This window comes from Natrix helvetica, assembly GCF_964273705.1.
Source record: "Natrix helvetica genome assembly, chromosome: 2".
Lineage (NCBI taxonomy): Eukaryota > Metazoa > Chordata > Lepidosauria > Squamata > Natricidae > Natrix > Natrix helvetica.
This window is the reverse complement of record NC_138552.1, coordinates 186,940,714-186,967,808: the sequence shown is the minus strand read 5'-3', so window position 1 is coordinate 186,967,808 and position 27,095 is coordinate 186,940,714. Positions and strand designations below refer to the sequence as shown.

The following is a 27,095-nucleotide window of genomic DNA, read 5'->3' as shown; positions in this document are numbered from 1 at the left end:
GCTAGCATGACCACGAGAGCCCTCTCTGTGACTACCTTCCTTATCGTTCGGGGAATGAGGGGAAGGGGAGGAAAGGCATAAAGAAGGCCCGGAGGCCACCGGCTCCTGAGGGCGTCCGCTCCTTCCGCCGAGGGAGTCTGGAACCGGGTGAAGAAACGCGGCAGCTGGGCGTTCTCGGGTGAGGCAAACAGGTCCACCAGCGGCAAGCCGAATCTGATGCAGATCTTCCGGAACAGCTCCGTGCCCAGTTGCCACTCGCCCTCGTCCAGAGTCGTGCGGCTGAGCCAATCCGCCTGGAGATTCGACACTCCCGAGATGTGCTCCGCTACGATCGAGGCCAAATGCCTCTCCGCCCATAGTCCCAACAACTGTGCCTCCCGCCAGAGAGCGCGGGAGCGGGTGCCCCCTTGGCGATTGACATGGGCCTTCGCCGCCACATTGTCCGTGAACAAGAGAACATGTTGCCCCCGCAGGTGATGACGAAAAGTCCTGAGGGCAAGTCTGGCGGCTTTCAGCTCCAGCCAATTGATGTTGTGGCGGAGATCCGAGGCAGACCAACGCCCCTGGGTCATGTCGGAGTCCATCACGGCCCCCCAGCCGAAAAGGCTGGCATCCGTCGTCACTGTGACTCTCTCGGGCTCCCAAAAGCAAGCCCCCTGTTGCAGCGCTGGGGACAGCCACCACCGAAGAGAGAGTCTCACCTCCGCTGGTAGAGGGACTGGCCGCAAGGAATTGCTCATCATCCTTCTCTGGACTGGGATCAAGGCCCACTGGAGAGGTCGCAGGTGGAGCCGGGCCCAGGGCACTATCCCTATGCAAGAGACCATCTTCCCCAGGAGCTGAGACAAGGTCAGGATGGAAACAGACCTTCTTTTTCGTACGGAAGAGACCAGCTGGCGTAAGCTGGACAAACGTTCTGGAGACAGGCGGACCCTCCCTGACTCTGAGTCTATCACTGTCCCTAGGTGTAGGATCTGCCTGGATGGGGACAGATGGCTCTTGGGAAAGTTCACGGAAAACCCCAACACCTGAAGCCAACGGATCGTCAGCCGAAGATCCGACTTGGCTCTGGATAAGGACCCTGCCTGAACAAGGACGTCGTCCAAGTAACACTGAAGTCTCACCGGGACGGAACGCAGGTAAGCTGCCAGTGCTGCCAGGACTTTGGTGAACGTCCGCGGAGCTGAGGCCAGACCAAACGGGAGGGCCCGGTACTGGTAATGCCTGCCCCGGTGAGAGAACCTGAGATAACGCCGGTGAGACTGAAGGATGGGGACGTGGAGATAGGCCTCCGTCAAATCTACTGAGGCCATGTAATCCCCCTTCCGAATGCCCTGCAGAATGGATTTCAGGGACGCCATCTTGAACCGCCTGTATACAAGGTAGCGGTTCAGGCGTTTCAGGTTGAGGATCGCCCTCCAACCCCCCGAGGATTTTGGAACTACAAACAGGTGGGAATAGAAGCCCCGCCCCCTCTCTGGCTCCGGAACGACCTCCACTGCCCTGATTTCTAGAAGATGGGCGACCGCGAGGTCCATGAGGCGACGTCGCCTCGGGTCCCGAGCCGGGGGAAAAACTTTGAAAAAACTTGGGGGTTTGGAAAGGAATTCTAACCTTAGGCCGTGGCGAACGGTCGCCCTGACCCAACCGTCTGACGTGATCCGATCCCACTCGTCCGCATACAGTGCCAGGCAGCCTCCGATGGGATGACTCGGGTTTGAGTCATTTCCCTCTGCGGAATGGGCGACCGCCCCCCCCACGAAAGGGCCGCTTGGCCTGCGGCTGATATCTAGAACGGTCCTGAAAACTCTGCCTATTGAAAGACCTGTCCTGTCTATACGGTTGGTATCGCTGGTCCTGATCCCTGTCATAAGACCTGAACTGGGGTCTGCGATAGGGATGACTACGGGACTCCGCCTTCTTGGTGGATGTGGGCATAACTTTCTTCTTATCTTTATTTTCCACCAAAATCGGGTCTAAAGAAGCCCCGAACAAATTTGGACCCTCAAAGGGGGCAGCTACTAGATCCCACTTGGCTTTATAGTCCATCTGCCAGTTCCTGAGCCACAGGAGCCTACGAGAGGCCACAGAGGTGGCCAAAGCACTTGACCCAAATCTAACAGCGTCTAGGGTCGCATCAGCCGAATACTGACACGCTGCCATTATTTTAGCCAAATCCTGGTGTACCCGCTCATCTTGGATCGGGATACGGTCCTGAAGCTGGCGAAGCCACATAACCGTTGTACGGTTGAAGTACGAGGCGGCAGCCGCCGCCCGCACCGCCCATGCTGAGGCCTTGAAATTTTTACGTAAAGTGAGCTCCGCCCTCTTGTCCTCTGGTTTAAGCTTGTCTGCCGCGTCCCCCGAGACCACTGGGGAGGATGAGACTAGAGCTGCTATGGGCTGATCTATACTCGGAAGCTGAATAGCCTGCACAAACGACTTTTCCATGTTATAGGCGCGACGGTCGTTGCTGCCAGGCGGAGAAAAGTTAGAAGGACGGGCCCACTGACTAGTAGCTACCTCCAAAAACAGGGGAGGAGCAGGGATCTCCTCCTTATTGGTGGCTGTCGCTGAGAACATGACCATGTCCGGATCAGTGGGCGGGGGGACTGTGGGGTCCCCAGTGCCCACCTTGGTAGTCCTCCTAGCCTTCTTAAGTAAAGGCTTGAACATGGCCTGAAGGAACAGGTTTGAGGAACGAGGCGGCTCGGGGGCCGCATCCTCCTCCTCCGAAAACCCCCAATCATCCCTCCTCGCCTCCCCCCTTGAGGAGACCTCACTCATGAGGGAGGGGGAAGAAGCCCTAGACCTAGATCTACCAAAAGGAGTAAGCCTACTGTGATGATACGGTCTGTCCCTTTGGGCTATGCCCCTAGAGATGGCCGCAGAAATAAGCCTTTTGAGGTTCTCAGGAAGGTGTTCCAGATCCTCCTCATCGCCCTCTGAATCATAATCTGGTGCCACATGGGCCCTGCTACGTTTACTGCCCCTACTCGGGCCTGCAGAGGTACCCTCCAATGGGTCCTCCCTATCTGCCCCTCTAGTCCCCCGGGAAGGAGAAGGAGAGCGAGGATCCCCCCGCCCCTGACTCCTATCAGATCTACCTGAGGAGTCAGATGAAGATGAAGGGCTAAACCCCCTGGCCACAGGAGGAGAAGGACAGGAAGCCAAAGCACGTGGGGATCCGGATCTAGGCCCAGGATCCCGAGCCTGCCTTTTCTCGGCCCTTTCAATAACTTTTTCAATGGCCCTTGATCGCCTGAGCTCATCTCTCTGCAGAGCTCTTGAAGGCCTTTCCTCTGCGCAAGGCCGAGGAGCTCGAGGCCTAACTGCGGGGGTGGGATCCGCCCTATCCTCGCCCGCCTGGGGTGGCGCGGCCTGCTGGGACTCTGATCTCTCCGCCATCGCCCCACTCACGTGCTCCAGGTGGTAAACAGCCGAAAAACAGGGAAACTCAGCAGCCACAGCCCTTTAGCTGGTGAGAAGACGCCTGCTCTGGGCTGCCTGCGATGCTGCTACTCGCACCAGCACGATCCTCCGGCCTCTACGTGCTGCAGGCCCAGCCACGTGTGGTAAAAATGGCCGCCGGCTTCTGTGGGCGGTCCTCCGACAAAGCGCGCCCAAAAATGGCCGCCGACCTTGGCTGACGCTTCCCGAGCCTCTGGGCGACCGCTCGCAAGCTCGCCGCCCCGATCCAAGCCTGCACTCACTGGGGGAGCCCAAAAACCCCCGTAGGCAAGAAAAAATGCCCCCGCGCCTCTGCCGCAAGCCGCAACCGGCCCCGGGATCAAGGCGACTGGAAAGGAAGCCGATCTGCCGCTTTCGCGCCGAAAAACCCCAGCGCGCTGCGGCTCCAGTCAATTTGAACGTGTCGCTGCAAACTAGGCAGCAAAAGAGGTTATAGGATCGCCCAGCACGCCCGAGACTCCAGGCATCAGTCCGGGCGATCCCCTGGGAGAGGAAAGGCACGGAACGCCCCCCCCCTGTCTCTCAGCCTTCCGAGGGCAGTAACAACAGCCCTGCAAGGCAGACCAACTAGCAAAAAACTTTAAATTTAGAATGTTCAATTTTTTTACCAAATCCAATACTAAAATACTATAAAAACTCTCTAACTAGGAACCAAACCTGAGTCTTGGACCTTGACTGAGAGGAAACTGGGAACCAACGGGAGAAGCCGAAGGTTAAGAAGCTTTCTCTCAGTCAAATGGACCAATCAGGCTGCGATAACCCTGCCGTGACCCCTCCCTCCACACTACTGGAAAACTTTTTATTTAAGATGATAGATGACAGATAGGTCCCTAGGATTCTGTGATATCTTTTGCACTTCAAATGTTCAAAAAATAAGGATATTTCCATGGTGATTGAATGATTGAAAGAAAAAAATGGAATCAATATTACTGGTATTGCATGATTGAACAAAATACCTGTTTGTCTTAAAAATGCTTACAAATAACAAAAAAAAATTATGGCAGGATTCCAATCACACTCATCTATTTACACTGCAGTGTGTGAATTGTAACATTAATCAAAAGGGATCATGCTGCCAGATTGATGTACCTTCCCCCTCCTGTCAGCACACATTTAAACAGAAATACCATTTTCAGTGATTAGGTATTGCTTCAGAGTATGAATCACGGTGAACATGAAATCAAGACTGAATCTTTTGGCATTCCACTTCATACCCCTTATACAGTTGGATGAGCACTCTTTGAATGATTTTCAAGCTAACTATCCATTTAACTGTCATTATATCCATTCTACATTAATTGACTTACTAATCATGAGATACATGCATGTGGGATAATTGAAAAAAAGATGATTGATAACTACTTCAATTTGCATCTCCTCAAATGGTCTCCAGTGAAATCTGGGCATGTTGGTAAGTTGATTTCAAGATTTTAAGGATAGAAATTAGAATGGTTTGCTTCTTAGATGTTTCTCATTCTTATATCCTCCTTAATTCACCCACAACTAACAATGGGATAAAATGCAGCCTTGCTTCTTCTTCTGACATCCTTACCTTATTAGTGACTTCAGTAATGAACCTCCTATCAAATCAAGCCAAAACTGAAACCTCTGGTTCTGGAAAAAATGAAATGGCCTGCTCTTGCTCTATCATCGACTGTCAGCCGAAATCTTACGAACTGAATTTCCTCAACAAATATCACCTTCCTATCTTTGGAATAGCAAATACAAGCTATTTTATTTGCTACCCTGTATCTTCTTTCAGTGGCTCAGAATAATTTCTGTCTGAATACGTAATTGTCAAAGCATGCTCTGATGCTCTCCGAGATAAATCAACTTACTCTCAAATAGCAAAGTGCAAAAAACAGGGGGAGACTGAAGCTCAGATCTCTTTTCCTTCTCTGTCTACAATCTACAACATTTATTTTACAATCAATAGTGCTCCACAAAGATAGACGGGGAAGACAGCCTAGGATTTGGGTGAATCAAATATATTAGTTCCTGCTGTTTTTTGCGGCCAACATTCTAGTTTATTTTATTAGCTTGATGTAACTGAACAATGATGCCTTTGTCCAATTCTTGCAACATTTAGGTAGGAGCACATTCCTGTGTAGAGAAGCTTGGATTCTTGGAGACAGAGGAGATGCCTTCTCTAACTCCTAGCATTTGGCAAATTCTTTTATTGTCAGTGTACATGGAGACATTCTTTGCTACTGCTGAAAACTTGTGAAAACAAATTGCTAGACTATTGCTTAGTTTGTTTCCAGAGTAATATTCAACTGTTTACCTCCAGAAAATATAAATGTTAATGTAAGTAGTATGTAAATATATGAGAAACATTTAAAAATATACAGATAGAATACACACATTCTACACAACCTGCTGTTCTTTCTCTTTCATTTACAAGCATCACATTAAAAGGAATGCTAAAATATTTCAAGCTTCACAGATAATCAACTTGTGTTGATTTATTTACTTTATTATACAGAATAGTAAAACTAACCCGAAGGAGGAAAAGGAAATTCTCCAAAATGAATTAGGCATCTTTATTTTCCAAAAATATTTGAGGTTCCAATATATTTTCTCAATTGATCTCATAGGTTTCAGAGAATGGGCCTTTCTCCCTACCTCCAGGCAATGCTATGAATTGACCCTGAACCTAGAAGGCGGGCCATGAATTCTACAAGATATTTTCCAAAATAAAGAGGGATTCTTTTCATTTGTGGTATAGAATTTTTCATTCCTTATGGCACTTTTAAAAAGTTGTATTTATTAACTATTCCATAAAAATGATCAGACAGAGACATTAGTCTCATGGAATGGCTATAAATATTGCCCCCCCCCTGCCCCTCCAAATAAGGACAACGACTTTTCAGAGCGGGGACTCTTATATATATCATTATGGAAACATCCGATTTGCAGGGGAGTCAAACTTTGCACGGGAGTCAAACTTTCTCTATACCTGATCTGTATTGAATTCCCTGTTGAACTGAGGAAATTAGTCTTCTGAAAGACTGGATTTTCAATAGTATGTTTAAACAAAAGCTTAAATGCAGGTGGTATAAATTATTATGTTTTATTGTTATTTTAATATGACAATTATGTATTCAGACAGAAATTATTCTAAGCCACTGCAAGAAGATATTGGGATAGCAAATAAAATTGCTTGTATTTGCTATTTCAAAGACAGGAAGCTGATACTTGTTGAGGAAATGCAGTTAGTAAGATTTCTGTTGACAGACGATGATAGAACAAGAGCACTCCATTCCCCCCCCCCCCCCGAATCAGAGGTTTCGGACTGATTGATAGGAGGTTCATTATTGAAGTCATTATTAAGATAGGGATGTACTAACTATATACATCCCTAATATGGTACTAACTATGATCCTGGTTACTTTCAAGTTATGCTGAAAGTTGGATGGAAACGATGCACTGTAATACAATTGTTTGTTCAATAAGTGGTACAAAAAATGAACAATTATATCCAACCAGATATAATGTTCATTTCATCATAATATTTTATACACAATGAAGATTATTACAGATATGTTTCAGAGCTGTATATATTTAAATATCGATCATCTACTTTACTCTTTCAGGAATTGTACAACTGATATTAATATAATAAAAACTTTAATAGAAAGGTGAATAGGAAATTCAATTAACTAAACAATTCAAACCTAGATGTTTTTTGAACATTTTCCAATTAAAAGCAAAGTCTTCAGTCACTTACTACCATACTTGCCAGAAAGTCCAATGGCATACAGACAGAATTTATTTTGAAAGCTTTGGCGGTTCTGAGAAGTTTGGAGGTATATTAGAGCATGGCATTAATAAGCATAACAATTTTTAATCGGTTCAAGAATAAAGAAACATACACATATATTACCATAAGTTGCAAATGTTCTTCTCTGTTGTTCAAACATGAAATCATTAATATGTGCTGGTTCCGTATATCCAGAAAGCATGTTCCTGGGAGCGGCCATCTGTTGAGTCCTAAATGGATTGACTGGCCCAAACTGCATTAAAAATAGTACAATAAAATGTTTAGTAAGATTTGCTCCCTATATGGTATTTTATTTACAAAGATATCCATGTTGAAATATTTATTACATTAGTGTCTTATCTTTCACTCAAAAAACTCAGCGCAGCATAGATGATACAGCTATCATGTATGTACAACATACAGCTATCCTCACAACAATTCAATATAGTTAGGTCAGAAGAAAGAATGATTGCCTAAGCGCATTACCAAACCTTCACAAGTGGGCATTTGAACCTCAGATTGAACAATTGAAATGTAACATACCAGCACAATCTGAAATTAGTTTTGTAGACAATGGGTGAGCAGTTTCCAGGCATTACTGAACTCAAATAATTTCTCCTCCGCACAACCTGTTTTTGGCCTCCGTGCGTTGCATTTTCAGCCAGTTCCAGGCGGTGAGGATCGCCGCTGCTGCCTGGAACCGGCCAAAAATGAGGCGCATGGAGGCAGTGATCGGCGGTGATGTGCTGTGACGATCCCCGCAGCCTGGAACAGGTCTAAAATGGGGCATGAGGAGGCCAAAAACACAACACGTGGAGGCTAAAAACGTGACATGTGGAGACGGCGATAGGCTGTGGTGATCACCGCAGCCTGAAACAGCTGATTGGTGGTATTCCGACTGATCCAACCGCCAATCAGCTGCTCATGCTGAATTAGGCTGCGATAACATGCTGAAGCTGACCAGGTTGTTCGCTGTTTGCTCCAAGGACGCTAGCAAGATGAATACCAATGGGATGCTGGTAGGCAGAGGCAGAATCTTTTTTTCTTGTTTTCCTTCCCCAAAACTAAGAGCGTCTTATACTCTGAAAAATAGGGTATTTATATTCATGTGATTGGTATATTTTATGCAGTAATGATGACTGCTAAATAATCAACTATGAAAGTGGAAATGGAGTCAATAATCTCACTTCCAGAATTCTTACAGTACAATATGCAAATTGTAGATGACAAAATTATATTAAAAGCCATAGTTCAATAATAAGATTTCCCCCACATTTTGAGAATTTTATCCAAAATAGTAGCATCAAGAAAATTAAACTGCAGATAGATGCAAAGTATTCAATTCGCTCAAATCCGTTACAAGGATTGAAAACATGTAAGACCAGAAATTCCCCCTACAATTTATTTTTAACCACTCTGTAGCATTAGAGTTGTTAAAGATTATTCCTAGTACATCCCACATTCTCTAACTATGTTTCAACATCTACAAATTGGAGTACTTTATAGCTGAATATAATTGCTATAGAGCCAGGGAGGAATTTGTTGTATGTTCTCTATGGGCTATCTCAGAGTTTTATTCTCGATGGGTTTCCTATTTTTGCCTCAATAGGATGGTCTGAATCAAGATGGCTGTGCTGCCTTCTGTACTGTACCATTATTTTTTTTCACATTAGCGAAGTTAAAAATTCTCCTGAAAGCTTCAACTGATTTTTTCCCCCTGTCTACCATGCTGAGACATAACACATTTTTACAATGCCTCCAACCCTGTTGGTGATAGATCACTGCAAGAGAGAAGCAGAATCTGCAAAAGTCACCACATTCCCTTCATCTGTGAGTGAGAGCAATTAAGATTTCCACTTTTCACCAGTCTGAATCCAATCCTATCAGATTTCAATATGTAATTGATTGCATTGTCATGTTTAGATTGCAAATTATCTTCATGTCAGAGCTAAGATACTATATTCAGTGTTACTTCCTGTTTATGCAATAGCAGTCTTCTTCATGCTACCCTACCCCTATTGTGTGCATCAGTTCTGGAAAGCCCTTTATCCACCAGAGGCAGGCATATATGTCTGCAGATAAGAATCTGGTTATAATATATTCCATTGTACTAAAGCTGTGCACTGTTTTGAGGGAGGAATTCGGGGAGAAAAGCCGGCAATAATAGAGTGCAAAAGCACTGATCAGATGAAAGGTATATGTTCCTCATAAATTAACTATAGCTGTTATATAAGGCTGTTATTCTACCTGCAGAGATGCACACTACATGAATCTTAAGTCATTTGACAAGAAAGTCAAAACTGCAATACTTAATGAGATTCATTTCATGTATTATTTCCTCATCCTCTGGAGACATCAGGCATGTTTTGCATCTTGAATCATTCCCCTCTTCCCACATATTTAAATCTAAAATCAAACTAATCAAGTAACAGATATTCTTAACCAGCAAAAATCATAGCAGATTTGTGTACATTTTACAATTAGTATACATTTTTCACACCGTTTACTCTTGGGAATACAGATCACCAATATCACAAAAAAATGCATTAAGTGTACAAAAAATGACATTTTGAGTTTTGACATATTTTGACCACTGATAGCTGTTTACATTGAGACAAATGAAATAGTAAACAGACAGTCTTGACTTACAGCCATAAGGTGACCAGAATTAAGGTTGTGCTGGTGATTAAGTGAATCATCCTATGGCTATGTCCAATTTTATTATCTTTCATGTGGCAGTCATTAAGTAAATTCAGTGGTTGTTAAGCAAACCCATTGTCCATAAGTAAGCAATGGTTTCTGGCAAAAAAAGGTCACAAATCACATTCATTTGACTGCAGAACACTGCAAATGGCCATAAAATGCAATCATGCGACTGCACCCTTACCCCAGGTGTCAGCATTTCGAATCCTGTTCATAAGTACCTTTTTGGGGTCCACCATAACTTCAAACTATCACTAAGCCACGGGCTATAAATCAAGGATTATCTATACTGCAAGGATTATAGTAGCTGCTTTTTCCTGGAGGAGATATTTTTCTGAGGAATATTCAATTGTATGATTTAAAAAAATAATAATCTGGGTATTTGAGAGCTTTTACAAAGTAGAAATTTGTATTCAAATTTTCTTCCCATACTTTTAATTTAACTAAAAAATTGCCTGTTTTTTTTTTTTTTTTAGGATGTAAGAAGAAAAAAGGAATTGAAAATATAAGGAATACTGCTGCTTTTTGTCAGTAAATATTATTATTTTTTATTTTTGCCAGAATATTATTATTACAAAAATATGGCATTTATGAAACTCACAAACATACATTAAATATGGACATTTATTACACATATCTTCAATGCATCAGTTCAATTCAATTCCTAATTGATCATACCAAAACTCCTTGAGAATTAACACTGCTTTCTCGTCTTTTGATAAAATTAGCATTCTTCAAGAGTACAGAACTAGCGTTTAATCGATAAAAAGATAAAGATAAAAAAGAGAGTCCCCAAAACTCCACTTACTGTGTAATTTCATAAATGCAAAAGAAAGAAGTAAAAGTAACATCTGGCTATGAGATTACAAAGCTATGAATAAGATCATTCTTTCCCCCACATTTTGCCTACTATTTCCAAGTGAAAAGTCAAATAAGTAGAGTATTATAAACAGACCAGATGTATTTTATATACACGAACTCCATTATTTAGCGTTATTATTTCCAGTTTTAAGGAACTGTATTGTACAAAACAAGAAACAAATAAAAACTGCAGGAGGACAGTCTCAGGGGAGATATGGTAGCAATCTTTAGATATTCAAAAGTCTGCTATACATAGGAGGAATACACTTGCTCTCTTGTTGCTCCAAAATGGCAGTACCAATACCAATGGACTGAAACTGCAGAGAAGTACATTCAAGCTAGATATTGGGAGAAATTTCCTGATAGTAAGGCTGTCAAACAGTATAATAGGTTGCCTGAATATGTGGCATGTTCTCTTTCACTGGAGATTTTCAAACAGAGGCTGGATTGCTGTCCAAAGTGCTTAAGAATCTTACACCAAGCAGGGATTTGGACTGGATAATTTCTCAGGTACCTTTCAACTACCTATATACTTTTATGAAATGTTTTTCTATTCTAATTATCTGAAAACTGAATTTTTAGTTAGAAAAAAATATTTTAAGAGAAAGTTTGTCCAGTTTCAGAGTTAAACTCTTTATTAAAAGTAATTATTTTTATTATTGATTTTGGTGTAGCTTTTAGTGTACGGAACAGTTATAAAACCAAGCCCTAATTTCCACTTTCAATTTTAAAATGGTAGATACTTTCTTCAACTACCTTCTAGTTGAAGAAGATATCATCATACTTAAATAAATAAATGATGTTGCAAAACTGTATATACATTATTTAATAATAAATAAGAGGGGGGGAAAGCCTCCCATCGAAAACAGCACTGAGTGGAGTGGGGAATCCTCCCTTTCCTCCTCTCAGCGATCTTTTGAGAAGAGAGGTTTTTCCTCCTCTCAGCGATCCTTTGCGAAAATCAGCTGGCCAGCGCGGGCATGTGCAGTGGAGCTGACAGGGCAATGCCTCGCGTGCCCTAGGAAATGGCTCCGCGTGCCACTTGTGGCACGCATGCCATAGGTTCGTCATCAAGGGACTAGATGATCTCCAGACCATCTTCTAACCTTTACATCTATGATTTTGTGATAAATTGAAAGCAATTCAGATTAAAAAGCTAATTTACTTACCTCTGGTGCAAACATGGTGTCATATTTTGGGTTATATTGAACTTCCTTGGTGGTTGGATCAAGATGAACTCCTGTTTCCACATCTTCCTGGAAAATTAAACATAGTTGTAATGGACATACTTCCCAAACAGTAAATCTTCTGTATTAGCTTGATTAGAAAATTCTATTTCAAGTTCCCTAAGATCTTACGTTACTTTGGGATATGACATCATCAGAGCAACTTTTATATAAACTTCCTATAAAACTGGCATCTGAAAAACCCTTTTTTCCCAGTAGGACTTTCCTAGGTTAGGATAACAGGGTATTCATCATAGTCTACCTGCCAATAGAATATATTTGCTCAAGATTGAATTGTGGAGTCTTTAGTGCTGCTCTCTGAACTTACCATACTTAACTGAACCATACCATAACTTTATCATACTTAACTATAACTAACTTAACCATAGTTTTAATTGGGAAACTGTGAGCATCTGAGAGCAAATTTAATCCAAAATTCCTGGAACCTTAGGGCCCCATCAACAGGTACGTAGTGAAATAATATTTAACTCCATTCAAAAGAAGACATTTCGCTTCTCATCTGAAGCTTATTGGATGGGAAACGAAACATCTTAAAAGAAGAACCAGAAAGTCCAGTTGCCTCTTGAAAAAGCACCTTTGGGACAACCATGACCTGGATGACTGATAATCTCTACAGACATCTATTCAAAAGAGACAATAAAAAAGCTAAAAATAATCAGATAAACTAGAACATCTCCTCACCAGCAATTAATACCCAGATAAGGAGAGATTAATACCCAGATTAACACCAAACAAATAATCAAGCAGTAAACTTCCTGATCAAAGAATTACCAAGGAGAAAACAATGCTCCCACCAACAGGGACAGGGCAAACTACTGTATAAAAACAGAAAGCAAAAATCATTCCTTTCTAATATTGAATATATAATCTAGTTGAATAACGAAACATCTTCAACCAAACAACCAAGCTCACAGAACCAGCAATTCCACAGTGTGGTTGGCAAACATAATTCTCTTAAGTCCTACAGGAGGCTGTCCCCTATATAAACCAATTAAACCAATACAGAAGGCCCAAGCAGGGAACTTCAACGTTTTAGAATTAAAGCAAATATCAGTATCAAAGAAATATTAGTTAAAGCCACATAGCATTGCCAACTTTATGAAGAGAAGATGCAATAGTGAGAAAATACAGAAAAATTATGAACAACTTACTCCTACTAGTACACACCAACCTTCCCTATTTATCAGTTGGGAGGCACAAATCTAAGAAGGCCCCACTGGCACTTACACATCCACTTAAAAACAACTTTAACATCTATTTCCAGTGGAAAGCCAAATGGGTTACTGAACGCCCAGACACAGAAAGACATACAGATGATCCCATGCAAAAGATGCAAAGTTTTGAACTACCTCACCAGCAATGGCTGCCTCTGAACAGGATTTATACTTCACATGGTGTCTGATGGGATTTACTGTATAAATGGGATATAGAATCCGCCCCTCAGGGCGGCCATGAGGTCCCATATCAAAATTGTAGATCACATCGTGACTGGTTGTAAGCCGAAAGCATATACTGGTCCATTTGACCTGGACTTTTTTCAGATAAACGATGCTGGGTCTCAATCATTAATAGCCTAGACATTGGTACCTGAATAGAGATCGTTTCAACATTCATATTTTACTGTTTTTTGTTTTTATTTTAGGTGACAAGTTAATAAATTCATGTATGTTTTGCCTTATCTTAAAAAAAAAAGACTTGGACCTTATTATCAAAAACATTTACTCTTTGTCTTAAACATCATTTAATTTCTTCAAAAACTAACAGAATCCTTGACAAACAGCTCCTATTCTTGTGATGAAAATTTAACCTTAGTTACAAAAAAGGCCAGTTCAAATCAGGGCTGCATTTATCTAACGCTAAACCAGAGATTCAGTACCAAGGAAAGCAGAATTATGCAATCAACTTATGTTTTATGGCAAATTCCTGATTTTGTATATCCTGATTTATTTATTCAGCTGTACAGTTTGGCATATCTTTTATCCTCCTCACATATCTATTTATTTAATAATTTTAACTTGTTGTATTTTTGCTACGGACTGTACACCGCCCCGAGTCCCTTTTGGGAGAGGGGGCGGTCTATAAGCGCTAATAAATAAATAAATAAATAATAAATTGATTAATGGAATTTAATAAAATATGTATTTTAAAGCAAAATTGCCATTTAGTTATGAATCAGATTTTATGTATGCACAGAAGCTTACAGAGTATGGACAAAACTTCTCAGCTGCATTCAAAGTTTACTAACCAAGGTCTAACAGTTTATTTTTTTCCAATTTAAACACCTCAAGCTCAGCTCACAAGACAAAAATAAAATAACACATCTATAATCAAAATGTAACATAAAGCAATAAATGGATTTAGTTATAGTCACAAATAACATTTATTGTATCAACACTGTCTAGTTAGTAGTTAAGGCACCAGGTTAGAAACTGGGACGTCTGCGTTCTAAACCCACTTTGAATGCCATGAATGCCTTGGGTCCATCACTCTCTGTCTACCCAATTGATCTCATAGAGTTATTGTTGTAGGGAAAATAGAAGGAGGAAGGACTATGTCTGATGTCTTGAGTAGTTTATAAAAAATAATAAAGGTGGCATATAAAATAGATAAATAACATTATACATTATATTATTTCAGTTTATACAACTATAAGGAAACCAAGCATTAACACCCATCACTAAGAAATCCACAGAGTGGATCTTAATAGCATGCCTGGTCTTAATAGCATGCCTCCCATGCTACAAGTTCATAACCTGTGGGGTTTTAAAAAACAGGAATATAGAAAGTTGATATTGTTCAGATATGGCCCTAGTAAATAAATGTCAAATTCTACATCTTTTTTTACTTTGGACAAGCAGCAAAATCTCAGAAACTGTTTACTAAGTGTTTTCTGCATCTAGATTTACTATTTTGAAAATAACTGAACCAGTGATAATTTAGTATATCAGAATGGAATGGCTTTATGAACTCATTAGTTCATAAATAATTTTATAAAGGTTATTCAGCTCACCAGGTTATTCTACAATGAAGTCCATTTGTATATCAATAAAACTAGATACAGAATATAATATTATGAAACAATTCATTCCATTCAACATAAATGAATTTAGGAAGCAGAGCAAGGATAAAAATAATCTCTCAGATTCAATTCGATATACAATTAACAAAAGAAAGCTATAAGTTATCTACCTTTCCCAGAAGGGGAATATCTACCTAGAGAATTATTTTTCATAAACATTCTATCTCCCCTACTTGGCTTCATAATGGACAAGAAAATTGAGTGTATGATTGGAAAAGACACACACTGAAAAATTTGTGAAAAGATGGGAAAATGGATAGAAAAACATTAAGAGGTGGAAATGCTAGCAAAAAAGCAGTAAGGTAGTATGGGGCTCTATTGTGAAGAATGAGTATCAAAAGAGTAAAAGCGGAGGTACAGGTGATCCTCACTTAACAACCCTAACTGGGACTAGAATTTTCACCACTAAGTGAAGCAGTCATTAGATGAAACATCACTTGACCACACAATTTAGAAACAGCAGTTTTGGTAGCCCACATTGCAGTTATTAAGCAAGGATTGTGCTGTTTTTTGAGGAGCATCTCATGTTTCCTTAGTCCTGCCATGCTCACCTTCACTTCACCTTCTCCCATTCTCTTATCTCCCCTCATCTTTGTCCTTTTGGCTGCTGTTACCTCCCCGTCGACCTTTGTTGTCTTCTTTCTCCTGCTGTGATGAGGTCCTACCTGATTACGTCTAGACTTTTGTTAGGCATCCATGATGCTGTGTGAGACCCTTGCAAGGCCTTCATTTAGCATAGGGAGGCCTTGGAAAAGGTCAGCAGTTGCCTCAGTTGGATGTGTGTTGTCAGCAATGAAAGGAAGACGACAGAAAGGTCATATGTCAGTCAGTTGGGGACAGTAGAGTGCAGGGTGGCCAAAATGATCTATCTGAGCAGCCTACTTTTACCCTTCTCTCCCCACCCCCAAACTAAGTATTTACTTTCAAGATAATGATACAATAAAAAATAATTTATCTACATGCCTGTTTCTTGTACCAGAATAATTCTGTAATTTGGCTCAAATTATTAACATTATAGACAAAACAATCTGTTTACATCAATGTTTAATGAAAATATTTTCCCTAAAAACACATCAGAGAAAATAAATTCCACAACTGGAATTTAAAAACCCTGACGGGTTTTTAACTGGGTATTTTAATTATATTTAATTTCTAGGGGTTTTTAAATACTATATTTTAATTGTTTTTATTTATCAGCCGACCTCCTCCTTGTGTGTGTCTCAGTATATGTCTCTGTTATATGTTTGTTTTGTCCACATATTTATTTCATATGTTTCATTGTACGCCGCCCCGAGTCCTTCGGGAGAGGGTGCGGCTAAGAAATAAATATATTATTATTATTATTATTAACCACCTGAGGCAGCTTATTTAGCTACTGCATGTATTTCTTGAGGATCAACATTACACAATCTTGTGGTTTTAAACCATTGGATGCCAAAGTGCATCATAAATGTTTCCATTAATGAATGGAAATTCTTTAGCTTACTTCCCTTGAGTGATAACTTCCTACACCCTCTGAACCAAAAATGCATTATGGCCAAGGGGCTGCCATTGAAAAGAAATGCTACCTTCTGCAATTAGATGGAAAACCTAACCTCAACAACTATCATCTTCTTTATTAAATGTCTTTACAAATTGTCAGCCTAAAGCAGCTATTGGAGCAAGTACTTATTGCTGGTGGGACGGTCAATAACAATATAATATTTATCCTCCACCTCTGTATATCTCCAGATCTCTGTAGTATTGCAAAAAGCTAAAGATAAGAAAGCAAAGTGAAGTCCTATTGTATTAGTGCAATCCACTTGCATAACACTGATTGGCACTCCCTGGTTTGGGGAACATAATATAGCTAGGATGTGAGATTAAATTGGCACAAGACCTTAACTCACTCAAATAGGATTTTGACTTTTGTAGGTAGCCAACTCCTTTAATTTTATCCTGAACTACCTTGGAAAAACCAGCATCTTGTCATATGCCTGTGAAATAAAAGCAGAAGCTAAAGATGCCCTTAGACACAGTCTTCAAGCTGCATTTCCATTTTTATCCCCACCAGGACCTTCCTCCTCATAATCCACAGAAATGCATGACTACTTCCACGTGCAGTATTATGAAGCAACAGCATATTGCATGACAAACAGGTTCTGAAATTTGAAACATTTTCAAAAAAGGGCTTAGAAAGAAACACATACAAAGTTTTGAACTGATGTCCACATAAAAACTCTTGAATAATTTTAAAGCACCCCCTAGAATACAGCTTGCAAATTAATTATGTTGTTTCTGAAGAATTTAATCAGTAATTGATGTTACTGTCACCATGAACATAATAGGAAATTATAATCAGATGCAATGTTTTAATTCTTGGTTACAGTGCCAAATGTGCAAAGAGATAATTAATTCTGCTCCAAATAGTCATAATGTTCAGATATGTCTGTTTTATTATCCTTATATTAGAAGGCTGCAGAAAAAAGCTTTAATGATACATTGTATAGATCCATCATCAAGCTATAGTAAACAAACTTGCAATTGGTTAGTAAGTCATGCTAAATCATAATGGCTGCAGCCTTCATTTGTTGAATGTGACTTACGGATTAGACTCATTTTTCCTACTCTTGGAATAAACCAGAGAAAGAAACCCAAGATAACCAAGTTTTAACCAGACTTGTTCCACTCAGAATAAACCAGAGTTGAAACTTGTCCAATATTTTATAATAACTATACTGTACTAGTTGCATCTGCTTATAAAATAGCACTTGTCCATTAAGACAAGTGTTCTGGATACTTAGGATGTAGGTATTTTTGTGCAGAATTCTGTTACTACAGAGGAAAACATTACTTTTTAAGGATTACATAGTGCACTATTTCTTTAAAATTAAATTTTAATCAGGAAGCATTCAAAATTATGTCTGGTTAAAAAATGACATAAAAGTCCTGACAAATGCTTTTTTTTTCAATAAAAACCTTGTCTGGTGTTTAAAACAACAATAGTAGAAAAGCATTTGTATGTAAAAACAATTTATGCAGGGGATGATTGATGATATTGAAAATTATATTCTTTAATTTACTCTCTGTGCATTAAAGGAAAAAGTTGGGAGTTCAAATGAGTGTCCTCTTTTGATTCTTTAATAAAAGGATTATAAAGGACAGAAGTTATCAGCAATTCAGTAAGCTTCTTTCCATAAAACATCAACTAATCTGGGATTAGCAAATGAACATAATGAGCGTGTCTCACTAATATAGCATGTTAAGGATGATATATACAGAATATGTACATTATATATAAACATTCACACAATTATGAATAAAAGATGACACCTTTACATGATATATAGTAAAGCAAGATTTTCTTTTGAAAATTAGGATGTATATTATTTTTGTGCAGTTATTTACAGATTCAAATTTAAAAAACAGTGAATATGACAGATGCAGAAGTTTGAATATCTTTTCAATTAGTACTCTGTAACCTTTCCTTTTGTAGAAATAACTTGCAGACATTTCCCATAGATAGCTAAGAATCTTTCTATTCTTGGTTTTAGATTGTTCTTTTTTGTAGAACTCTTCTAGCTCAAAAATATTGTTAGGACTCTTTGAGATGTCTCTCCAGTTTTATAATATTAAAATCTGAAGATTATGAAGTCCATTTCAAAGTCATTTCTCTTTCTTTTCTGAAAGTATTTCATGGATGATTTTGAGCTATGTTTTAGATTGCTGACTGACATCAACTTATTTTCAGCTTCCATTTTTTAAATAATTACACTAACATTATAGAGCATTAGTTTCTAGAATGTGATGACATTTAGTTGAATCCATTCAATTATAAAGACTTTTTTTCAGAGTCAGTGAGCAGCTATACAACCTAACTACATTAAATGGAAAATCAGCAGAACATAATTTCAATTACTAAAATCTATTTTATATGGAACTAACCTAGAAGGCAGCTCAAAAGTTGCAGCTAATAAAAATGTGAAATATGCATTTGTTTTATAGGAACAACTGTACTGGTTGCTGTACTATCTTCCAATAAGCTTCCATATTAAACAATATTTTATTTTATTTGAATGAACTACTGAATTAGCTACAGTTGGCTGCCTTACATAGCAGACTAAACCATACATCATAATTTAAAAACACCACTGGATTCATACATACATCAACCTTTAGTTTAGTTTATCTTAAGATGACTCAAGACACACACCAAATTAAAAAAAGAGCAAGTTACAGTACTAATACAAGCCATATGTTAATTTCTAATAGCACATCTGAACTACTAGAAACGTTTAAAAAATCTATTAGTGAAGCCATGTTTGTTTGTTTTTTCATTATTTATAGGACACCCTAAACAGAATCAACACTGGACAGCAAGAACCATTCATGGCTATTTATAACCTTTATAAATGGGTTTTCAAGCAACATTACTACGTAAATAACGATGTCCTACAGTAGATTTCAGTAATTTACCTTCGCTGTTTAGCATATAGTACATCGTTATTAATGATGCAAACTAATGCCAACAGTTGCCAACTAATACGTATTAGTATCAGATACTAACTGGTATATTTTAACTTCCCCAAGAACTAAATCTTTCTAAGTAAGATGAGTCGTAGTCACACTTCCATATTTATGAAAAAAGAAAATTCTGAAATTGGTCCACGAATATTCTGATAAAGACCTGGAAATTCAATTGCAAATAGGATATTCACTGATATTTACATATTAAGAATGTAAATTAAACATTTAAACATGCTGAACTAAGAAAAAGCCCCCAATAAATTATTTAAGTAAAAACCATGAGTCAGGGCTATTGATATTTCAATTAACGTACACCTGCGGCATAAAAACAGTTCTACCCATCTCCCAAAGCAAAGCAGGTAAACAGAAAATGCATGGATAAATATGAGGACATAAGATAATAATCTTAAATTCATGAACAGCAGACAACCTGTGACATGTTGGATCATTTCAGAGATATTTCCTTACTTAAGCTGAGAAACAGAATGGCCAAGGTTAGGCAAAGAAGCAGTGGGAGTGGGAGTGACTTCTAACTTCTTTCCAATTTCCCTATAGATTTACCTTATAGGAAACTGTCAGGGAGGGTTAGAATTGATGATCAGAGGACTAAAGCTGAGTACAATAACAGGGGAGCAATGAAGCAGCCACAGCTTTGCAAATTCCAATCTCACAGGAGCCATGGGTTGTGGAATTTGGATGCATTCTTTAAGTTAGCCCTGTTTGATGTACATTGGTTCAAAAACTGTTACTCTATTATGCTTCATTTTGCCCAACTGAATGTTACAAAAAAAATCAAACAGACACAAGCGTTTTACTGGTATATAGATTTATGTGGAAAGCTTCATGCCAGTAATACAACTGACAAAAAGAATTACTGATCTGTTTAATACTTAGCATGCACGGTCTTTTGTCAATGTCTTCACAACTGATCTTTACAAAGTAAGTTATTGTTACTCTATACAGGTAAGTTTTTCCAATAGCCTTCAGTCCTAGTTATAAACAAAATAACATCACATGATAAGAGAGAAGATGTGGCTTTGGAGAATACAGAAGAAGAAACAGCTCTTGTTCCATAACTCAAAAGAACTCTTTGATTTCATTTGCAATGCTATGCCTCAGACACAAAGACATGAAAGAAACAGATTGTGAAGATCAGAGCTGGTCTGTAAAGTTAAATTTACCCTCCCCCCCTTCCCAGTGATTGCTGAAGCTAAAATTACAGGTAGTTCTTAAGTTAGGAAGACAATTGAACCCAAAATTTTATGTTGCCAAATGATAAATTTGTTAAGTGAGTTTTGCCCTATTTTATGACTTTTCTTGCCACATTTGTTAAGTGAATCCCTGCAGTTGTTAAATTAGTAATACGAGTGTTAAGTGAATCTGGTTTCCCCATTGGTTTTACTTGTCAGGAGGTTGCGGAAGGTTATCACATGATCCCGGAAAGCTGCAACGGTCATAAATGCGAGTCAGTTGTCAAGCATCCAAATGTAAATCACGTGATCGTGGGGATGCTGCAAGAGTTGTAAGAGTGAAAAATGGTCATAAGTCACTTTTTATCAGTGCTGTTGCAACTCCAAACTGTCATCAAGAGGACTGTGTAAGTCGAGGACTACCTGTATAATGTTTTTAAACATCCACATATTTCTGAGCGTGCATGGCTGGGCGCCACCCCTTTCCCACGACCAGCAAAGTGGTCAAAAAAGTGATGAATAAACTTTCCCTACGGACTCTCTATAACACACTCACGCTTTCTGGAGGAAGCTTGCACACGAAAACACCCACAGCGTCGTCGTCATCGTCGTCCCCGCCCCGCCCACAACCAAAGAAAATCGGTAGGCGCTGGGAATGCCAAGTCTCCCATTGAAGTCAGGAAAAGGCTGGCCTTTCCTACTGGAGTCGGCGGGGCTCGTAGCCGAACGGCTCCGACCTTTTAGGTGGGGATTTCGGCCGTCGCCGGCCAGCTCTTACCTTGACCGACACGGCTGGGGCCGAGTCCACTACCGGCAGCAGCACCAGTTGCGCAGAGGGCGGCGGAGTCGCCAAGTGAAGCACAGCGTCAGCCCCGGCGACCTGAGCGGAAAGGACGGGCCTTCCTTCAGCATCCGAACCCGAGTCGGACTCGGAATCCGAGCCCCCGTATGACGCGAGGGCAGCGATGGCGGCCGACATCTTACCCGAACGGAAGTGGCCCTCCTCGGGCAGGGGGGCGGGGCGCGGAAAAAACCTGAAGGGTCCTGGCAGCTGCGTAAAACAATTCTCTTTCTCTCCGGACTCTCCTCAGTTTGGGCTGAACTGAACATATCTAGGGACGCAAAAAAATATATTTTTAGCCTTCTGTCCAACTACAATTGTGACGGGAGTCGTGAAGCGTCACGCTTTTTAAGGTTCAGGTCATTAGGACTTTCAACTAGTACACAAATCCCAGCATACCTTCGATTGTTGCGGAGGGAGGAGTGTAGCGCAATCTGAGACTTGCTTCTAAAATAGTTATCGATGGGGAGCCGTAATTTTAATGCACATTATCTTGCATTAATCTCCTCGGGATTACTCCAGATACACGTAATAAGAGAGACTAAGCACCATAGTTACTAATACATTGGACGAAGAAAAAAATATGATTTGTGACATCCTTAGAACTAACCAAATCTCGATCTTCTTTTTATCCCAACGTAATAATGGACCCCTTCTCTTTTATTCCAAAATAAGAGGGCAAGAACGTATCGATATTCCCCACTTGCAAACAAAGTACGTCTTTTTATTAAGTGTTTCCAGTTCTGAAATGCAGCAATGTAAATAGGCGTCAATGTCCTCCCGCCTTCAATTCCCATGTGTCTAAACTCCACCAAATAATTCTTGCAATGTTAATTGCAAGTTACCTACTGATAATGTCGGTTCCGTTTTGGCAACAGACCTAACGTAACTGCATTAGGGTGCAGTATGAAATGTGGTAGAAAGAATGGCACCCAATGACTGCAGGAATTCATTGGTTCATTCTTGTGATCATTCAGAAGGCACGAATGAGTTCCAAAAGCTTCATATTTTGGTTAAAAATAAACGGACATGTAAAAATTCCGAGCATAAATCTTAAGCATTGTTAGGCTCAGTTGGTTCCAGAATTATAATGAAATATATAATTATTAATTACAGGATAATTCCTAAGAGGTCTGTAAGGGGCGTGCATAAGCGCACCAAAGTGCCTACCGTCCCTGTCCTAATGTCCCCATTTATTCATATCCATTCCATGTATACATAATAATGTTTATACTTATATCTGTTATCTTATACATGCTTCGCAAATCATAAATTTTAAAAAATCAGTGGGACATGTAAGTATCAGAGTACTTATAAATGCAGTTGGTTTTCGGTCCGATATCATTTATTTCAATAAGCATAGGCAAGTGTTGATATTATTTGTAGCCTTACTAGAAATTCAATACTACTAAATTATTAAAAGCGGTGTCAGAATGCTCAGCAATCCACGTTGTCCGACTATATTAGAAAGTGAATCGAGGCTAGGGTAATCCTGCAGACTTCCTTCCGCAATTAGTGGAGTCCTGTGAAGTTTCACAGTACAATCTTGCCAATTACTGAGATGCAAATCCTACCGAGTTCAGCGCGGTTTGTCCGGCAATTGGATACTGTATTGAATATTCCTAGCACAATTGTATAATGGCAGAATGACTGCAGCATTCAAACTACAGCGTTTCAATGCTTTCCTTTTCTAACCAAACATTTGCTCCAACGGGAAAATGGAGCAAGGCTCCCAAGAAATAGGTAAGCCTCACGAACGCTTAGCCTGCGCCGACCTGTATTTTAAGGTAGTTCTCCCGGACCGCCGTTCTCCTTCTTCTCGGTCCGACTGCCTTTGGATCTAACGCCAGCTCCTCCTCTTCTTTCTTCTAATTGGCTGCGAGAAGCCGGTTTAGGGAAAGCCGCAATAAAACCCTGCCGCCGCCGCTTTCCCTCGCTCTCAAACCCTTCAAGAGAATAAAGCTAGCCTGTACCACCCGACCGGGGGTGCGGGGGTGCGCGCGTGATTGGCATCAGAAAAGAAACTCCAAACGTCCCCCTCCTTTCCTACCGAGGCCGAAGAGCCGCGCGGTGAGGAGCTTGACGGGTCAGGTGGCTGCGCAAACAACACCTTCGGCGGCCTCTCCCCTTCAGTGGTCGCGCCACCCCTCCATTCCGGGAGAGAGTGCGGGAGCCGGCCAAGAAGGCCCCGCCTTCGGCACACTCGCGCCGACACACACACATACACACGCGCGCGCGCGCGCCGCACTCTCGCGCCGTGTCTATTGTGAAGCTTTGTGCTGAGGAAGGTCCGCGCTTACTCCTTCCCTTCTTTTGCCCCCTCCAATCCTCCTTCACCTCCGTCTCAGCGCACCCTACCCCCACCCCCAGGACTTTCGCAGACAATCGTCCGCCAAGGGTGGGGGCTCCATCGCGGCGCGCGCGAACGAACTTCCAAGCCCAACGGACCCGGTGGGCGCGAGCTCCCCCCCCCTGAGAAAGGGAAAGGAACCGACGTGTGGGGGTGGGGGGAGGCGGGTGGGGGAAGATGTAAAAAAAAAGGGTGGAGGTGGGAGAACGGCGGTGCTGGTGGTTAACGCCGAGACGTGGTCAAGGAGCCGGGATTCCCTCAGCAAGAAGACGCGGTGAGTTTGCTGCCTGCTGCGGTCCTATATTCTCTGCAGTGCTCCCTCTTCTCCCTCCCTCCCTCCCGCCGCCGCCGCCCCCTTCTTCTTCCACTTCCCCGCCGCTTCCCCGCTCGCCGAGGTGAGATATTCCCACTCGGTCATTCCACGAGGAGAGGGGTCACGCCTCCCACCTTGCCTGCTGCTGGCCAGCCAGCCAGCCAGCCAGCCAGCCAACCATCTCCCGTGCTGGGTTAAAGAGAACGGGAAGGCGAGGGAAGGGGGAGGTCAGTGTTAGTAGCTGCACCCCCCCTTCTCCCCCTCAGTCCTGCGGCCTCAGATTGGGGCACGCGGGCGCTTCCGGTTGGCGATTTTTCTCCGCTGCCCCCCTCCCCCCCAGATGAAAAAAAAAGAAGGTGAGGCTGCGGTGAAGGGTCTCCTCCTCAGATGTACCTGAAATACGTCTTTGGGCTGGGGGGGGTGTTGCTCGCTCCTTCTTTGCTTGAGTCTTCCGCCAATACGCGGCAATCTTTAATTAAAGCTGGGTATGTAGTCTTATTTCGTGGCTGATCGACCCCGTTAATCCGGGATTCGTTTCTGATAGCATACTCAGATGGCTCGGTGCGAACTTAAACTCTCCCTTCTTTCCCACATCGGATGGATGGGGTGGGTGGGTGGTTTGAAAAGCATAAGGAGCCTTTTCTTTCCCGGTCCCCTTTGATCGAGGCGGACTTCAGAACGGCGTGGGAAAACATCAATCCGATGAATGCACTTTAAATGATACGAAACGAGGTCGGAATATTTGTTTCAGGGTAATTGGAGCAGAATCAGCGTACCTGTATGTGTTTTCCACTTAACGCATTAGTGGAAATATAAAGGGACATTTGTTGAATGTGAGTGTGTGATGTGCTGGGTATGGGCCAGAATGCCACTGAATGCAATAAAGATATGGAGGACTTTATATATCCTTGTTTTGTATAAGGCTATGTAAAGCAGTGTGTGGAACAGGTTCAGGGTTATAGAGCTCTTGTCTCAAACATAGAGGTAAGAAGGGACACAACTGGCCATTTACCTTTAAGCATAAATGATTTCAATAGGCTATGAAATTTCATAACGCTTTTTGTATTAAGCTAATTTAAAGCCTGAAAAGTGTCTTTAGAGGGGGTAGTCACGTGGCAGTGAATGAGTTATCCAGCCCTGTACGTTTATTATACAGAAATTGTAAGATCCAAACCTTCTCCCCTGGAATCTTACTTGTGGCTGAAATAATTGTGTCATAACAGACTTAACTGCTTTCAACTTACTACAGCTCTTCCAGATTGTACTTTATGCTATTTGACATAATTTTATAGACACTAGGTGTGAAGATTTTACATTGGTTTTGAGTGCTTTTAAATAATGTTAAGATTGCTTTTTATATTGACATTCCTTTTTTTAAAAAAAAAGGAAAAAACTGATAACAATGTAATAAAATAAAATATTTTATATGTATTCACATATCACATAATATATATTTGAATATATAGTTATGCTTGGGTTTATAGAACCTTGGATTTATGCTTGGGGTTGTAGAATCTGAGGTAGTGTACATATACTTTTGTTTTGACTCAATGATCTTTGAATATTAGATCTTGAATTGTTTATTTGAATTACAATACTTCTGGTAAAGCATATTCTAATTTTTGAAATTTTACTTGGAAGACATGTTACTTGTTGCATGCTATAGAGAAAAAGAAAATACTTTTAAAACATGTCTGTCATTTTGGTTGGGTTGTTTTTCAATTCCATTCTAAAAGTAAATGGAAAAGTAAAAGCTTAACTCAAAATCAAAGGTAATACCTTTCACAATAAAAACAATATGATAATCTGATCTTGGACACCGTTAATTTGCTGAAATATTGTATCTTAGTATATAATAATTTATATGGCAATATCATAACACAAGTTTTTAAACACAGTAGTATAAATGGTGTACAGTTCATAGACAGCTTAGCTTTATTGTTTTCATTTTCATGAAGCTGTTTAGTCTTAATTGTTATTGCTTTAATGAACTTGCAGCAGGATTGAGATATTTTGTCTATGTGGTTTGTATGAACTCAGTATGCAATAACAGTGACTAGAAAGAGTTTCTTGAATAAATTGTTACTTTTATTATCAGTATGTGTGTATCTTTTCGGTGATAGTGCAATATTTCTCTGAAACTGAAATAGGTTAACCCTGGCGTATTCATGTCTAATAGGAACAAGAAATTTCAATAAGCACGTTCTCCATTAACCAGATATAAAAGCTATTCTTGTTCCCATTCATACGCAAGTATTTTTTCAGAAAAAGAAATTTTTGGAATTTTAAAAGATGCTAATAATTTGAAATATGTTAATCTTAAATATTTCAGAGGTTCCAATAAGTCAACTGTTCTAAAAAAATAAAGAATATATAATAGTATATAAATTGTGTTTGTCAGCATATTTCCTTGTTTTTTGTTGTAAGTGATGTGTTTAGTGGATTTTATGTGACTCATTTTTATTTAATCAATAAGGTATCGATATACAAATGTTTTATTTTTCTTCTATTCAGCCATGATCAATTCTTGGAAACTGCCTGGACAAGTCCTTGCAGTTTTCTTGGCAAGGTTTTTCAGATGTGAAATATCATTGCCTGCTTTGTTATTATCAAAATAGGTGATACTCATGCTCCCTTTCTTATAAAGTAAGGGCAGAATTTTTATAATTACAAGACACACTTTCTTTGTGTGGAATGGGCATTGCCTTATGATTTGTTCTCAGCAGGTGGCGGCATCTAGTAGAACTTGGTTGATCTTGGAAGCTAGGAGA

General features: G+C 40.5%; 2 protein-coding genes across 8 annotated transcripts in view; one reads left to right on the top strand and one right to left on the bottom strand.

Annotated features, from left to right (window-relative positions):
- The window catches only part of CDC40 (cell division cycle 40), a 44,529-nt gene extending 20,945 nt beyond the window's left edge, over positions 1-23,584 (bottom strand). Inside the window, exons 1-4 of one of the 2 annotated variants that reach the window (XM_081943303.1) lie at positions 23,437-23,584; positions 21,599-21,932; positions 11,968-12,054; positions 7,358-7,487 (exon numbers count right to left, since the gene is read on the bottom strand). In XM_081943303.1, coding sequence (XP_081799429.1) covers positions 7,358-7,487; positions 11,968-12,054; positions 21,599-21,799 — 418 coding nt within the window. In that variant the 5' untranslated portion in view covers positions 21,800-21,932; positions 23,437-23,584. The remainder of the gene's footprint in view (positions 1-7,357; positions 7,488-11,967; positions 12,055-21,598; positions 21,933-23,436) is intronic. The other variant, XM_081943304.1, reaches the window with a different exon arrangement.
- A 21-nt stretch (positions 23,585-23,605) lies between these two features.
- Positions 23,606-27,095, top strand: part of WASF1 (WASP family member 1) — a 77,684-nt gene continuing 74,194 nt past the window's right edge. Inside the window, exon 1 of one of the 6 annotated variants that reach the window (XM_081943307.1) lies at positions 23,606-23,731. The gene's annotated coding sequence lies outside the window, so the exon portion shown is untranslated. Of the gene's footprint in view, positions 23,732-23,787; positions 24,286-24,668; positions 24,810-27,095 lie in introns of those variants that run through there. The other 5 variants (XM_081943310.1, XM_081943306.1, XM_081943305.1 and 2 more) reach the window with 5 other exon arrangements.